The following is a 16292-nucleotide window of genomic DNA, read 5'->3' on the forward strand; positions in this document are numbered from 1 at the left end:
CATCCCACTGCATCTCCCATCCCACTCCCACCCCTCCCAAGAAAGTTTTCTAGCCTTTTACTTTTATACCCTCCATCTCATTTAAAGATAAATATAAGTAATTTGGACCATGTTCACACTGAAGAAATTTTTATTTTTTTAGATGTATAGTCCATTTTTTTTTTTACCTTCACCCGTTAAGACTAAATTTGCTATTCATACAGAGTATACGTAATCTAATGTCTACTTATGTTGTAGGTATAAATTTCACGAAATAACACTTATATTTACATCAGTTTTGTTTTCCTGAATTTATATTAAGTCCAATTCTAAACTTCAGTTACAGTATTGGATAGATGTATCAGGCACCACTGAAATTCCAGGATTCCCATCCTCACATCTCCTCTTCTTTCCCACCTCTACTGGAATGGTGATCCTGTGCCATCCAGTAGTCTCAGACAGGTTACCCAGTCTCCATTCTTCAGTCAACACTGGCCATTGCTGATGTAATCATTGTCCATGCTTAGAAGATCCCTTGAAGGCAGGTGCTCCAGGGCTTCTGTGCCTGCCTTGGGTACCAGCATCCTTGCCTACGCTCCTTAGCCTCCCATGCAGCCCATTCCCTGGAAAGCCTGCTTCTGGCAGCACTTCTGTGAAAGAACACACCACCAGCCCAATTACCGAGGGGTCCTGCACGCTTCTCGCCTTCTCTTCAGAGTCTGGAAGAATTTTTTTCTCTCTGCTTTCCTTCACCATTTTTGCCCACTTGCCATCTGCAAAAGCAGACTTCTCTTCCTAGCATATTGCCCTCAGTCATTGTAGGCTTATGATTTTTAAAAACCTAAAAATAAGTTTGCTTTCAACAGCTTCAGCTTCACCTTGAGCAAACACTCCTAGAAAGAAGGAAACAGAAGTCCAGAAAACTTTCCTAAGGGTTTGGAATAAGAGGAGAGATGCAGGGGATGGGGTTGCTTTTACAGAAAGAAAAGAAAACAAAACTTTCAATTATCATTTTTAGTATGATTAATGAAGTTAATAAAGATGGTTTATTTGAACCTTAGCACAATGATTATAAATCTGGCTTGGAAGTTTAAATACAGTCTACCATAAGTTATACTTTAATTTTTTCATATATAAAAAGGAGATAATACTGGTGATTATTTCATAAAGTTATGTGTAAGTTAGTTTTAAGCATAATTTGATAAACCATCTTCTTAAAGCGCTTTTACAGACAGGTCTAAGAATTTGGAATAAAGCCAGGAATGTAGTAAGCACTGTTTTTTTGTTGTTTCCTGAACTCAGTAGAGACACAAAATATAATTCAATAGATTATAAAAATAAATTATATGAAGCTGTTGCTTCTTTAGACATCAGTTTTAAGAATAATTCAATTTATTGTGAACTTTTAGTTCTAAATGATATAGAGTTTTTTTAGAAGGCTTTAAATCAGCTTTTTACTCCTATCATAATACACCTAAATAGGCTTGAATTACCACATGTAAAACCTCCAACAAAATCTCTATAGTTCTTTTCCTCTCTACTTTTTTCCCTTCTCCTTGAACTGATTTGAACTACACATACATCTCATTGGTAAACTACTTTCCTAGTTGTATTTTCTGAATCTTCATACAGATTAACTTAACATTTCAATTTAAAAATCATGTAATTAACATCTTGCATTCCTCAGAAGCACACCATTCTGCTCTACCTTTGTAGGGGAAATTTGAAATTGACAAATACATTCACTTAAATTTTACCTTATGCTGAAAATTGAATAAAAAATTTTAATTGGCTATTTATGCAATCATTATTCATAAATCAACCAATCTGATGTAAAGATGGCTATTATGGTCATTTCAAAAGTGATTTTTTATTTCGGTAAGTGGGTCCTACAGCATTATGTCTTCATATTTGTGAGTTACTGCACCCTGGCTAGTATTTTCATTGCTGCCTTATGTTTATTTGCTGCAAATCCCTCTCAAAACTGTGTGCATTGGTTTTAATGGTAATGAGGAAGATAGCTCAAACTGAAATTCAAATCCTGAAAGCTTTAGGGTTTTAGAGAGGTAGGATAAGGTTAACTCATTTTCAGCATGTGCAGCCTTCCTTATGCATGGGATGAAACATAATAGACAAATTGCAGCATAATAATAAATTTAAAACTTACCCTGGACAGTATTTAAAACAAATATTTCTCAAATTCCACATTATTCTTTTTCATTCATCTTTCATTCATTCTTTCCCAGTCTTCTGGCCCAACTGTTGGAGGATAATGATTTCATAGAATCTAGGATATTAAAGTTTGCTTGCTCTACTGTCTCAAATTACTGTCTCAGTTATCACTGATTTGTTTTTGTTGTCTTCCACAAGGCTTTGACTCAGTAGTGGTAGCAAATGACAGAGATCTTCAAGTGTCTTCATAAATAATGCCTATCAGTGTAACAGTACTCCACCTGAGACAATGCCTCCCTAGCTCTCTTCCCGAGTTTAATCATTGATCATTGCGCCCACAGTCTTAATTGTGATAACAATCTAATTGCAGCTGTTACAAGGATGCCAGTGAAGTAATCTATGCTTCTCAATGGCAGCTTTGTTTTGTAGGGCCATCTCTGACAAGACGCAATTGGCAGATTTTTTCTAACAAATGTTCATCCCAGATGCTGCTAGTATGTAAATAGGATGTGCCAAGATTTAGATAGAAATATAAAATCATATGATATTTTAAAACCTAGGAGTCTAAAATAGTCTCATAGAAAGAACAGTAATTCAGTATATGGGAAAGTGCCCTGTGCTTGGTAAGATTAGGTAGATTTTCCAATGTTTATATGGCAAAGAGAACAGGTACTATCTATGTAATACTGATTTTAACGTTGTGGTGGAGCCATTGTGAACATCAGTGCCAACACCCCCTATGCAGTGTATATATCTCATTATCCCCCATTCAGGGTTTTTATTCTAATCCAATTAACCATTTTTGAATGTGAAATTTCATAGAACACTTGCCGTTCTGAGAAGTCCTGAAGGTTTAAAACAGCAAGGAAAACCAGTCTGCTTTCTCAGATACCTTCTAAGTAATAAATCAGTTCGAGACTTTAAGAAAGTGTGTTGCATCTAAATGTTTTCTGTACATTTAAATTCCAAACTAAGGCAGTGCAGAAGTTCAGTTTCTCCTTATGCCTTATTTATATTGCTTGGTATCCCTCCAAATAAAATTCCTGTATGGTTGATCACAACCCCTTCCATTTCTGTGTGGTTGCTGCTGCATTGAACAGGGAAATAAATAAAACTAAGGGAATGAAATGAGTGCTTTGGTTTCATTGCATTGTTAAGTCAGTTCTGTGCGTTGAATTATTTAGCCTCTTAGTAAATTTCTCTTAATTATTTAACATGTGCTCAATTCATATGTTAAAAAGTCAGAAATAGCAAAGCCACCAGATGGCCAGTAACCAGATTAAAACAAAACAAATTGCAATATTATTTTTAAAAGAATTAAGCAGGTTTCCATTTTTTTTTAAAAATTCACTTTTATTTATAGGCAGCAATTAGGAGAAACAAAGTGTACCAGCACACAGTTAAACTGGCTTTTATTCTTCACTTGAGACTAGTTCTAATTGATCACTATGCTATTGTATGATTTGATTGTGCTGACAGTTACATGCCACTGTTCCCATAATAACAATTTTTCTTCTTTGTTCAAATGAATTTCCTAATTACACGTGTGATGGGATGTTTTAATTCTTTTCCCTTTTCAAATCCACCTTCCTGTTGCAATGCATGATGGGCAGGCTCAATATTGTGCATGACACCCGCTACAAGTGTTGGTAGGTGCCAGCTTTGTTTCTTGATTATCTTAAACCTATGGTGCACCTCACAGCCCCTCAAAATCCACTGCTGAGTTTAACTTGTATCTATTGGGCAAGTCCATTTCCTTTTTACTAACACCTGTCAATTAAATGCCATTTTCTATTTAATTGACATGGACTCACATAAGTGTTTTCTTTACACACAAGTTTCCTTTAGTCACCTTTGGTGGATTTTGATTGGACTATGAGTTCTGGTGTGTAAAAAAAAAACAAACTATCTCATAAAAGTAATATATTGTGTATTTTTATAATAGTAAATAAGAAAACATACTTTTATTCAAAAACAGATAATTGTATATATGAAGTAAATATCTGTATTTTAACTTAGATTTTGAATGTCTAACTATGAACACTATATAAAATTCTTGGTGTTGACTTAGCAAATTAAGCCTGTTTGTGTCAATTTTCTTGATTTGATGGTAACAAGCTTTTTTTCCCCTTTTTTTTCTCTTTCATCCCCCTTCCCCCTCTCTCCTTGGAATGTTGTCCTGCTTTGCGCTGTGATTGCATGTCACTCGCTGGTGATGATGTCCCGTCACATGGCTTACTGCTGTGATAAATACCATGCCCAATTATCTCCTCCATGTTGCCATGGTTTCCATATTGCTACACTCTTCTGTATGTTTGCTTATATGATTTTCCCTCCGAAAGTTCCCATGGTGCACGGTGCTACGCCAGCCACTGTGTCCGCAGCAACAACATCTGCCACAAGTGTTCCCTTCGCTGCAACAGCCACAGCCAACCAGGTTTGCTAATTTACAGCTTTGTTTCTTAAAAACCAACTCTAATAGGGCTCAATCCAACAGCCCTTACGCACGTGGATTTCCCATTGAGGTCAGTGGGGAATCGTGTGTCCGTGAGGGCTGTAGAGGGTGCTTTAATAGCATGGGGTTTCAAAGATACCTCTTGTTGGCCTACACATTCTTTCTATGATGAGCAGCAGAATGCTTTTATGCCATTTATAAGTGCTCCAAAGTTGTCGCAGCTCCATTTCTAAAGCTACTAAAATGATAATTACACAAGCAATTCTCAGTTGGTCTCAAATCAAAATCATGCAGGTATTTTGACCAATCGAAATTATATCAGGTAGTGTATACAGATGTTGAACTACAGTACTGTACACCTGAAACTTACATAATAAAAAGTAATTTTAAAAATATAGGTGATTTTAAGGGTTTTGTTATAAGCATTGGATATATATATATATATATAGTTTCTTGCCTAAATTCTTAATAAAAAGCAAAACATTTAAATGTGCTATATATGCCACAAACAACCACTCTTGTAAATAGAGTTTGTTATAAATTCATTAGTTTTATTTGATAAGCAGGTTGCATACTCAAAATAAGTTAAAATAAGTAAGTGTTCAAGTTTTGATTCTCAGTGATTTAAGTGAAAAAATAAAATTCGTAAGTGCTCTTATTTCTGTAACTACTCAGCATAAATGTTAGAGGGTTATGAAGGAAAGAAGAAAGCACCAAGTATAGCAATTAGAGTCATTCTGTGCTCCATACAAGTCTACATGGAGTGACAAATACACAGGGTTGTTTTTTAAGTAAAAGGAATATGTTTCAGAAATTTAAATTTCATAATGTAATTATTCAAAAGAAAATAATTGTTAAAATATTTGAAATTTAAAATCTGCATGGATTCAGCCAGCATTTTTAGCTCCTGTTTAAAATTATAGTCTAGAAAATACTGGTTGAATCAAAATCAAATTTATATAAAGTAGTTTTTGGCTTGAAAGTATAGATAGGTTTGTTATGAAAGCAAGTTCAATAGGGTTATCAGCATATGAAATATCTAGAGTCCAATCAAATTTCACATAACTCACAGACCAAGTTAAATGCAACCAAATGAATCTCAAAAACCAAACAAGCAGTATCAGATGGGTATCGACGTGTTGCCCCTTTAAATGCCATTTGAATGTGCAGTTATCACTATAAGGAGGAGCCAGCCTTGTTTCTGCAGTACGCCATGTACCATTGAAGAACTATAAACTATAAATATAGTCACTAAAAACTTTCAAAAGCAGCATGCCAAAGTGGATGTATTTTAAAGTTTCAGACAAGCTTTAAACATTTCTTGGCAAAGAATCACTAGTTTTTCTGAAGTTTGTCAAAATAGCCTTGGATTTTTACTAACACATCAGACTCATTTACAAGAATGCTAGATTGTGCATATGTGGCATGTTAGTAATCTATGGTGGAAATTTCTTAATGGATTCAATGCAATCCATTTATGGTGCAGTTCAGTGATGCTGCACTCTCTTGTGTGTACCATGTATGACTATAGAATTGCTGGTGTAAGCAGAACTACAGCAAAGCAAATTTCAACATGCCCTTGGCCACCTTGGTTGTAGGGGACACTTTACTTTTTGCATTGTGCTGTGACCATTTCATGCATAATCTTGGGTCTTCATACTGTTTGACAACCAGAAGAAAGAAAAGGGAATGGATATATATATACACACATATATTATATCTACATATACATACATATGTATATGCCTACAGTACATTAGCGATGCTGGAAATAGCTGATGCCACAAAATGCAGCCTGCATGCATGCAGAAGTTTATAGCTGGCCCTTCATCTGCATCGATTGGTGTTGAAGGTCCTTGGTATGTTTCGACAGCCCCATCCTTGATGCTTCTACACTGTTGGGTGCAGCATCCTGTCCTGCAGCAGCAGGAAAAATGGTATGAGAAGCTTCATTATGCTTGGAGCACATTTTCGTGCCATTTGCCAGTGCTGTAAATTGTGTAAAGATGTCAGCTGAGAAATGGAAATAAAATAGAGACATACTAATTTACACTCCAGACTGTGGATTGTAATACGTTGAGGTAGTTAGTCTAGGACATCTAGATGGAAACAGCAACAAAATGCCTTCATGTATGCGATTTTACTCTTCTCCCATCAACCTTGCTGAAATGAGATTAGTGCCAGTTTAGAGATGAAGAAACCTAAGTACAGAGTAATGAAGTGCTTTGCTCACGTTTACACACCCAGAAATGGGTCACTAGGGGTTGAACCTGTGCTGTGTTGCCTCTCCCCGTATAGCAGTCATCATTCTGGGTAGAGAAGAATTGGGCTACAGGAAAATGGCTGTTGGGATGATTGAAACAAGTCACCTCTATATTGGTTCCTTATTGTGTTTCCTGTCAAGTTTTGTAATTTTCTTGCCCGTTTAAAATGCAATAAAATGTGCAATCAGGATTCAGGAATATGTTCTGAAGTAGACTTACATGCTTTTATCCGGTTCTTTTGAAATACTCCTTTATAATTATTACCTGGTATTTTTAACTTGGAAAAAAATGTTAGATACCATAAGTTGAATGAAAATGTAGAAATTGGTTGCACAAAAATAGGCAAGACCTTGCCTACTTTGCTTTCTAGAATACGGAATAACTGAAACCACAGGCGCGTGTGTGTAGGCCAACAAAAAGGGCTTCTTTTCAATTACTGCTCTGCATGAATTTTTGATAGTTTTACTTCTCTTACTTCCTAAAAACTGATAACATTTATAGAATAGTATTTAACACAAAGATTTTAAACAATGAGTTGCTACTTTGGCATTAAGTTTACATTAACTTACTGTTATGTTGATCAGATAAGGACTGTCACCTCACAGCTGAATTTCACTTTCTTAAAAAATTTAATATTAAGATGTTTTCATCTCTTGGTTGTTGGCTTGCTTGCATGGGTCATTCATTAAATAATTTTTTATTTGCTAGATACCCATAATATCTGCCGAACATCTGACTAGCCACAAGTATGTTACCCAGATGTAGAATTTTCATCACTAAACAGTAAGTTCATTATGTAATATTGAGTGTATATTCATGGTGTTTTTTTTTTTAAGATAACAATTATGTAATGCACTTAAAAAATTTTGCAGAATTCAAAAAAATGTACTTATATAGAACTCACGATTTTATCTTAGATGGGTTATGAGGAATTTTAATGTATGAATTTATAAGAAATATGCTAATGTCATTTAAATATGCATAATACTGAGGATATATACATTTTTAAAAATTTTGTACTAGAAATAAGCACAATCGTGAAGGGAAAATACAGCTTAAAACTAAATAGAAGGTATAGATCAGGGACTGGCAAGCTTTTTCTTTAAAGATGAGAGAGTAAATACTTTTGGTTGTGTGGGCCATAGGGCTACTCTGCCGATATAGCATAAAAGCAACCAGAGACAGTGTGTAAATGAAAGGGTGTGCTGTGTCCCAGTTAAACTTTATTGGTGGTGCTAGTGGCAAAGAACCCACCTGCCAATGAGGAGACATAAGAGACACAGGTTAGATCTCTGGGCTGGGAAGATCCCCTGGAGGAGGGTATGGTAACGCACTCCAGTATTCTTGCCTGGAAAATCCCGTGGACCAAGGAACGTGGTGGGCTATGGATCATAAGGTCACAAAAAGTTGGACACACACAAAAACAGGCAGTAGTCAGGATTTAGCTTACAGGCAATAGTTTGCTGATCCCTGGTATAGGTCAGCATTTATTTTATTCAAAAATTGTCTTGCTGAATCCTAAATGAGAACATGTATCCAGTTCACCCCATGCTTCACCACATCAGGGTCATTAGGATATAAAGAGCCTAATTTAAATATATTCATGCATTCATATAGGAGAAGGCAATGGCACCCCATTCCAGTACTCTTGCCTGGATAATCCCATGGGCAGGGGAGCTTGATAGGCTGCAGTCCATGGGGTCGACTGAGCGACTTCACTTTCACTTTTCACTTTTATGCATTGGAGAAGGAAATGGCAAGCCACTCCAGTGTTCTTGCCTGGAGAATCCCAGGGACGGGGGAGCCTGGTGGGCTGCCGTCTATGGGGTCGCACAGAGTCAGACACAACTGAAGCGACTTAGCAGTAGCAGCAGCAGCATGCATTCATATATGCACACACATACACACACACGCACACATCTACCTGGATATTTGCTCAAATAGTTTGAAAGTCTTGTAGTTTCTTTTCAGACACACTGACTTGCAAAGATGACCATGTTTCATCCTTTTAGATCATGTTTTATTCTTAAGTATTCATTCAAGTTATCTACCTGCTCAGAATTATATTAGGTATTTCTTTTTATATTTAAGAAGAGCTACAATGCTTAAAACTGAATCTGGTAAATAAGATGAGTGATCATTCTTTCTTTGTTGCTTCTTTTCATTCATTTATCTGTGCATTAACACATTTATAAATGATTTTTTGTGTTATCTACTGTGTGTTAGTTACCAGGTCGATGAAATAAAGATTGACAGTCAGTGAGATGATGATGGAAATTTTAGCACTCTTTATTAAAATAAGAGAGCTTTGAACAAATTCCTCTAGGAACAAAGATGAAGGAGCAGATCTTCCTAACCGAGTCAGAAATTAAGTGAATTTGAACAGTAAAGGTTGATGCAGAGAGAAAGGAGATATCAGAGCCTTATAGAAGAAGGGACAGGATGTTGAATCAGGAGATGGTGTTAGGGAACCAGTTCAGAGGCCCTTGCAATAATAATCTATAGGAAGAGCTTGTCAGAGGATGAACTCATAGAGAAGAAAACAGACACAACTTGAAATAAAGGAATGATAAACTCAATCCGAGATGCACCACCAAAGATGTGCTGCAATCATGAATTAAATTACTGAAACTGATTTCTATTTCATAAGCTCTCTCAGTGCAGTTCTAATAATAAGGTTTATTATTCTGTATAATGTAATAGTACATCACTTTGTAGTACGTAGAGTTCTTCTTTAGACATGTTAAAACCACATTTCAAGCTTTTATGGTCAGTTGGGTATGCATATATGTAAACAAGTTCTGTTTCTTAGCAATAATCCAGGTTCATAAAAAATACAAAATGGCTGTGGAGTTCATCAGTTAGCAAAACAGTAGATTTGTCAGTATTGAAACTCAAGCTCTTTAAGGTTCTGTTTATTTAACAAATACTTACACATTTTCATGAGAAGCTGCGATATTTAGAATGGTTTTTGAGTGGAGCAGAATGGTGATTTTTTAAATTCTCAAGTTGTATGAAAGCATAGTTGAATATGTAAAGATTCTATGGGAACAAATTTCATGTAACAGCTGGAATTATTAAGTCACAAGTACATTGTAATATCAGTTCAACCTGAATTTGTCAAGAGCATAAGGAATGATTTTTCTTTTTCTTGCCTTTAGGAGAAAAAATCCAAACTGCAAATTATCCAAAGCAGTCACTTAGAGTATCTTCGTTTTTTTTGTTTTTTGGTTTTTTTCCGAACACATACTGTGCTAATCAATCATTCACATAGAACAAATTGTGTTTAATAGGACTGTTTCATGGATTTTAATTTTGTGGGCCAAACCATTACTTCTGAAACCTATTAAACTTTAGAAAGAAGTAAAGTGAGTTGTAAATTCTGTCCCACAATGATAGTGCTAAAAGAGCTCTGCTGTATCATGCCCCTTGATTCTGCAAATGTATTTTATACTTTAAGCTGTGTATTGGCTGATATTTGTTCAGAGACTACAATTTTATGAAGCTGTGAGTGTCATTTTATTCTCAAAGAGACAATAAACACATTTTGGTCCTTTGTACCTGCGATGTGTTTTTTGTTTTTACATGAAGGTGCTGCCATTCCTGTGTTCACTCTTTAAACCAAGAAATACAATTTTCATGTTGAATGTATTTGAGAAACTGCTGTTAGATATTGTCTGTTTTAACAGAAGGTTATCTCTTTTTCCCTTGTAGATCGTACTAAAGAGGAAAGGACAGTGTGCTTGGTTAGAGTAAAGGACGAGGTCATTAGCCATATTGTATATACCGTCAAGCAACCACACACAAAAACCCCTCAGCCACAAGACATCCACATACTGCATGTTAACCAGAAGAAAAGACAACATGGAAACCCACTGCACACTGTTGCCTATACACTTTGTACATTTAATTGATATTTGTGCTGAGGTGATACTCCTGTCTAAAAGAACAACATTGTCTTTCTTTTCTAGCACAGAGTGATGCATTCAAATATGCAGACCTAATTAGTTTCCTATATATTCATGCCATCTTGAAAAGACAGACTATGGTGTAACCATGACTCTATTATGTATTGGTACGTCTGTAGACCAAGATATAATTTTTTAAAAATAAGTTTATTTCTTTCAAGGTTTACAAATAACAAAGGTGCACCTTGTATTTAAAATTGCCATTATAGATGAGAGCGTGCATGCACAGTCATTTTTGTTTGAGTAATATTTTTAATGTAATAGATTTTAAGATGTGGTGAGGGAGGGATCTGACAGAGATGAATGTGCCAAGCAAAACCACAACTGTGTATCTTTTAAAGCACATCATGGCTTTAAGTACCATGTTGTTAAGGATTCTCATGAAGTGCCATAGACTGTACATCAAATTAGAGTATTATTTCTTCAGTGTTATTGTTTTCAGAGCCACATTTTGTTGCTTATTTGCTAGTACTAATCAGTCAAAGGGCACCATTCTTTTTTTTTTGGAAACCAAAGCTGTCTCAGAAATGGCCAATTTAACTTTACAGTAACAGAATAGACAGCACAACACAGACTCTCTCAATACAGATAAACTCACACATACTGGAGATTATATATAATAGATATATATAAAAATTATTTTAATGCATTGTAGTGTAATATTTATGCCTACTATACTGTATAACATGTTATTCAAAAGGGATATGCCATTTCTGAGACACGATAACAAAAAAAAAGTTTGAGGAAATTATTTTGCTTCTATTTATAGCTCTGTCAAAAGTCAGAAGACTCTAAATGCTTTGCAAAAATGGTTTCACATTTGCTTAAATGCTTCATCACAGTCACATTTAAAATAGTGACTCTAAACAAAGAAGAAAGCAGCACTGTCATCAGATGCATGATAAACCAAAATATGAAAATGGGAAATGTTTAATTAACCTAGTCATTGGGTGGGTTAAGTACATGGGTGAATTTTATATGTGATTTGTTTTGTTTTGTTTTGTTCAGATTTACTGCTTATAGCCTTAGAAAGCCTTTTACAAATTAAAAAAAATAGATGTGCATTCAGTTTTTAAGAATGGATTCATCCAAAGGAATTCCTTTTTTGTGGTTTGGATGTTGCAGCTAGTAAAGGATATTTTTGCTCTGTTCAGCAGTTCTAAAAATTGCTGAAGTAGGGGCCAGGTCACTGGTAGTTCTAGTATGGAATGGGAGAAGTGAAAGTTCAGTTCTAGAACTTTCCATACTTCCAAGTTTACTGCAAGTTTTTATGCTTGAGAGAGATGCTTTCTAATATAAGACTGATGTGTTGATTTTACTGATTGTACTGTACATCTATTAAAGCCTTAGATTATTACATTACGGGTTGGAACCCATACCAATGTAATTTCAATCGTGTTAAGAGAGTAATGGTGACTCCACATGTTATTGTAGTTAGTTACATTATAGAATATTACTTATTTTTCTTGTTAAAGTGTAGTTTTTCATTTCCTACATTTATTAGATTTCATTTTCTATTAACAATTGAATACCATTTCAGTTTATAGACTCTTGTTTTAGTAGATTTTACCGATGAACTTTTCAAAATACAAAAAAAAAGTAGTTTTTTCCTTCATAACATACTCAGTTTTGAATTACATGTAGTGTCATATGAATATTCGTATTGTTAACTAAATGATTTATATTTTACTGATTTAATATTAAAAGTGTAAGAATGTCAGTCATTGTTAGTTCTTGTCTAGTTTTCATTAAAGAACAAAGATCTTTTATATGGATATCTTATAAATATATAATCATTGCTAAGTAAGAAGTTAAGTTGTTGCTATCGCAACAATCCTGGCAGACAATTGAGTAATATTTTGATGATTTATTTTGTTTGTAATTAGTTATTATAAGAAGATCTAGATCCTAGATATTAGAATAAAATTTATTTTCTACTGTATCCATTTCAAATGTTAAAGTATTGTTTAATATTTTTGAAATCCCTGAATATCAGGCCTTGTTATAAATAAGCTGCATAATCAATAAATAGAACAAGGGACTTTTTGTTGATAATCCAAATACTCAAAGTTTACGTAATGAGAATTATAGCGTGTGTGCAAACTCTTGAGGGTTGATTATGCTGCAATTTAGCATGTTGGAACGTCTAGAGAGAAGGTTGACTTTTTGCACTTCTGTATATAGTCAAAAGAGAGAAACCTGTATAATAGTAAGATCTTATTTTGAATAAAAACGTCTATAATTACAAGGAGTTTTGTTAAGGCTAATAAAATGACAGACTGAGCAAAATTGCTTGCAAAAGTGGCACAGAGTTAGCACTCCATACCCCTTCAAACATGTTGCTTTGCTTTTTTGTGGACAGCTTGTAGTTTGCCAGGATTTTTTCAGCTGGAAAGATATGCCATCCTTCCAAGATCTCATGACTGACAAAAACTCCATTGGGCCAAACCTGCCTGAAGATCATTACCAAAAATAGCAGGTCCTTCAACCATTAAGGTGAAATCATGGATCAGATATTCCTTACATTTTTCAAAAACTACTGCATGTTTAAAACTTCAACAAAACAACAACAACAAAAAAAAACGAGAGAAAGAACTATACTAAGGACATATACTATTCAAATCAGTTTCTGCCAATTTCAGTGGTTTACTGTTCACAAAAAAAAAAAAGAAAGAAAAAAAAATCTTCAAAACAAGTATTGACTTTCACAAAATTTCAACCATAAACAGGCAAACCAAACAGCACACCGTAGCTATAGTTGTTATGTGATTGTTTTTTAATTGCTGTAGGAGCCTGTTCTTTCAGCAGGTGAAAAAGATAAAACACAGTTCAATTTTCACGGTTTTAATTTTCAACTCAGAAGCACTCAAAAAAGCAAATGTGATAATGGGCACTTGTTTACTGAATTAGTGTATCCAGCCTTCACTCCAGCTGGTTATAATGTTGCACTTATCAGCAACCCTACACTTTCATCTGCTGAAAGGACAGGTGTGCTTGGTTTTACTATTATGTAATCACAACTTACTTTCTGCTTGTAGTTGCTTAAAATTATGTATTTTGTCTTGGGCTGCAATTTGTTTTATGCTTATTTTATTATTACTGCAGTAGTTGACTTTGCTGTATGGAAAAATAAAGTGAAATTGCCCTAATAAAACTTCTCTTTCTTAAGTATGTTTGTGTACCTGAGATTGAAGTGTTATTATTTTTGCGCGTTTCATGCATCCATGCGTGTCTGTCTTGACAAACATAATGATATGGAAATTCATCATCAGGTGTTAACTGACGACAACCGGGACCTTGACTCTTCTCCCCACTAGCCTCTCATGCCCAGGGGGAAAATCTGAATCATGTGTTGCCACCACTGCCCAGTGCTTTTGAAAAATCTTCTCCTTTCCTCTGACACTTCGAGTGCTGTTTGATGTATTTTAGGTTCAGGAGGGGAGAACTCTTAAGGGGAAAAAAGAAATTCTCTTTATCAATTCCAAATCACAGTCTTTCTGTAAATGAAATTTTATTTGCCTAACTACCCCAGGAGACTGGCACTGGAAATCAGGCAATCTGAGGGAATATTTCAATAATGGAATAATGATGACTTGATTCAGAGGGATAAACGTTTATGCACACACACAGCTGACACACAGGCTGTGAGATGACTCACTCTTGAATGTTTGTGTTTGTGTGTGTGCGTGTGTGAGAGAGCTTTTTAAATGGTGAGTTAAAAATTCAGTTGAAGTGAGACCTGGTCTCCCATATGGCTTTGCATTTTTCAATTTTCACAGATCGTGAAAGCCAAAGTTCCAATGTGAAGAAATTTGCTCATTCGCTGAGTGCTACTTTGTGTGACTGTGGTACTTGGTATTTGGTCAGGGATGGCAAATTCTCCTTTGTAGTCAATGCTTGTTTTCTAAAACCTACTGCAGAAGAAATAAGTGCATTACTTTATAATTAATACAGTTATGTTATGGGTTGAGTTTTGCATAGCATTTCTGTTCTTTTCAGTGGACTCAACTAATTCAAGCTACTCAAAACAGTAGCTGCCCTGGGATGACTGTCTAAAGCAGGGGTTCACAACTTTTTTGAGTAACATCAAAACATCTGGCTCCTCTCCAATTAGTGAGAGTACTTTTGGGTATCTTTTAATTGAAAAAAATACAGTATCAAAAAGCCATTGTACTATTTTTACTAATCACAACAGCGTATACATGCATCTGAAAAATGGTAATTTAAGATCCTCTTTCTCCAGGCGGTACTTGTTCAGAAGGAATTATTACTGCAGCAACCACTAGGGGTCCTCAGCTCACAGGATGGAACCCTGTCTTAGACGTCTAGTTTCTTATTTCATTACAGACCCTAGACATTCATGGAGTTTACACTTTGGAATGACCCTGAAGTTCAGTGACGATCTAAATTTTACTGAGGCACACCTCCATACAGGAAATAGCCACTTAACATGTCAGCGAACCTGTGAACCTGTGGAACAGTCAGCAATGAGATTTTGCTTTTTTTTTTTTTTTTTTACTCCATTCACTGATGAGTCTGAGGCAGTCACCTTACTATTTGAAATAGTCTACTATATATTCTGGAGAAAAATGTTATTATTCAAGATTTGGAAACTTTTGACAGAACATATCCATTTAAAGTATTCAAAGTCTGTTGCATAACATCATGAAGAGATACAAAAATGAGAAAATGTAGAGATTTAAATGTTAAAGGATTTGTTTTTGACTTCTCTTGACCTTTCAAAACAACACTGGGCCTTGTTGAAGTGACTTTAAAGTGGCCTTGGGCCATGACTGGCCATGGCTCAGCCTCCAGCACATGGTCCTCCCATGGCTGGTCTGTGTTATGCAGCACTTGGGCTGGGCAGTAAATCTGAAGCTACTCTCAGACTGTGGCTATGTGAGGCCACGCAGGGTCACAGCTTCCCTCTCCAAACTTCTTAAGAGTTGGACTCGGTTCTTAAAGGGCCTCAGGTACTCTGAACCCTGCAAAAGCAAAATACAGGTGTGTGCTGGAGCTGACCTGGGCCAGGACGTGGTGAACTCGCCTCCAAAGCCCTGCAGCCAAACACCCTCAGAGTTGCCTGCACTTGCTCTGGACACCTGTCATCCTCAGCTCTTGTAGCCTACCCTCCACCGCCACCTCACCTCCACTGGGGGATGCTGAGGTAACCAAGGTAGCCAGAGCTACTCTTGTGTGTCTTCTGAGAAAGCAGCCCCTTGGTTCTCTTTTCTTGTGCGAGCTGTTTTTTTTTTTTTTTTTTTTAATTCATGTAATATTTTTCTTTTGCTAATTAAATGTTAGGGAAAACATACAGCCTTGCCCTTGAGTGTACTGTTTTAGGGAAAACAGCAGTGGCAGATTAGAACACAGATAAAATCTGCTACTATTAGTGACTTCTTTATGTCTTTCAGAAACAATTTACGGAAGCAAGTGTGATCAGTTGTTTTTTCT

General features: G+C 35.6%; 1 protein-coding gene across 17 annotated transcripts in view; it reads left to right on the top strand.

The window, feature by feature from the left end:
• The window catches only part of MBNL1 (muscleblind-like splicing regulator 1), a 220794-nt gene extending 206785 nt beyond the window's left edge, over positions 1 to 14009 (top strand). For 11 of the 17 annotated variants that reach the window (XM_010835406.1, XM_010835396.1, XM_010835407.1 and 8 more), the window contains 4 exons: positions 3765 to 3800; positions 4494 to 4588; positions 7579 to 7653; positions 10585 to 14009. In XM_010835406.1, coding sequence (XP_010833708.1) covers positions 3765 to 3800; positions 4494 to 4588; positions 7579 to 7635 — 188 coding nt within the window. In that variant the 3' untranslated portion in view covers positions 7636 to 7653; positions 10585 to 14009. The remainder of the gene's footprint in view (positions 1 to 3764; positions 3801 to 4493; positions 4589 to 7578; positions 7654 to 10584) is intronic. The other 6 variants (XM_010835399.1, XM_010835412.1, XM_010835402.1 and 3 more) reach the window with 3 other exon arrangements.
• Positions 14010 to 16292: the final 2283 nt, after the last annotated feature.

The sequence above is a fragment of the Bison bison genome, unplaced genomic scaffold (assembly GCF_000754665.1).
Source record: "Bison bison bison isolate TAMUID 2011002044 unplaced genomic scaffold, Bison_UMD1.0 scf7180017864042, whole genome shotgun sequence".
Taxonomy (NCBI): domain Eukaryota; kingdom Metazoa; phylum Chordata; class Mammalia; order Artiodactyla; family Bovidae; genus Bison; species Bison bison.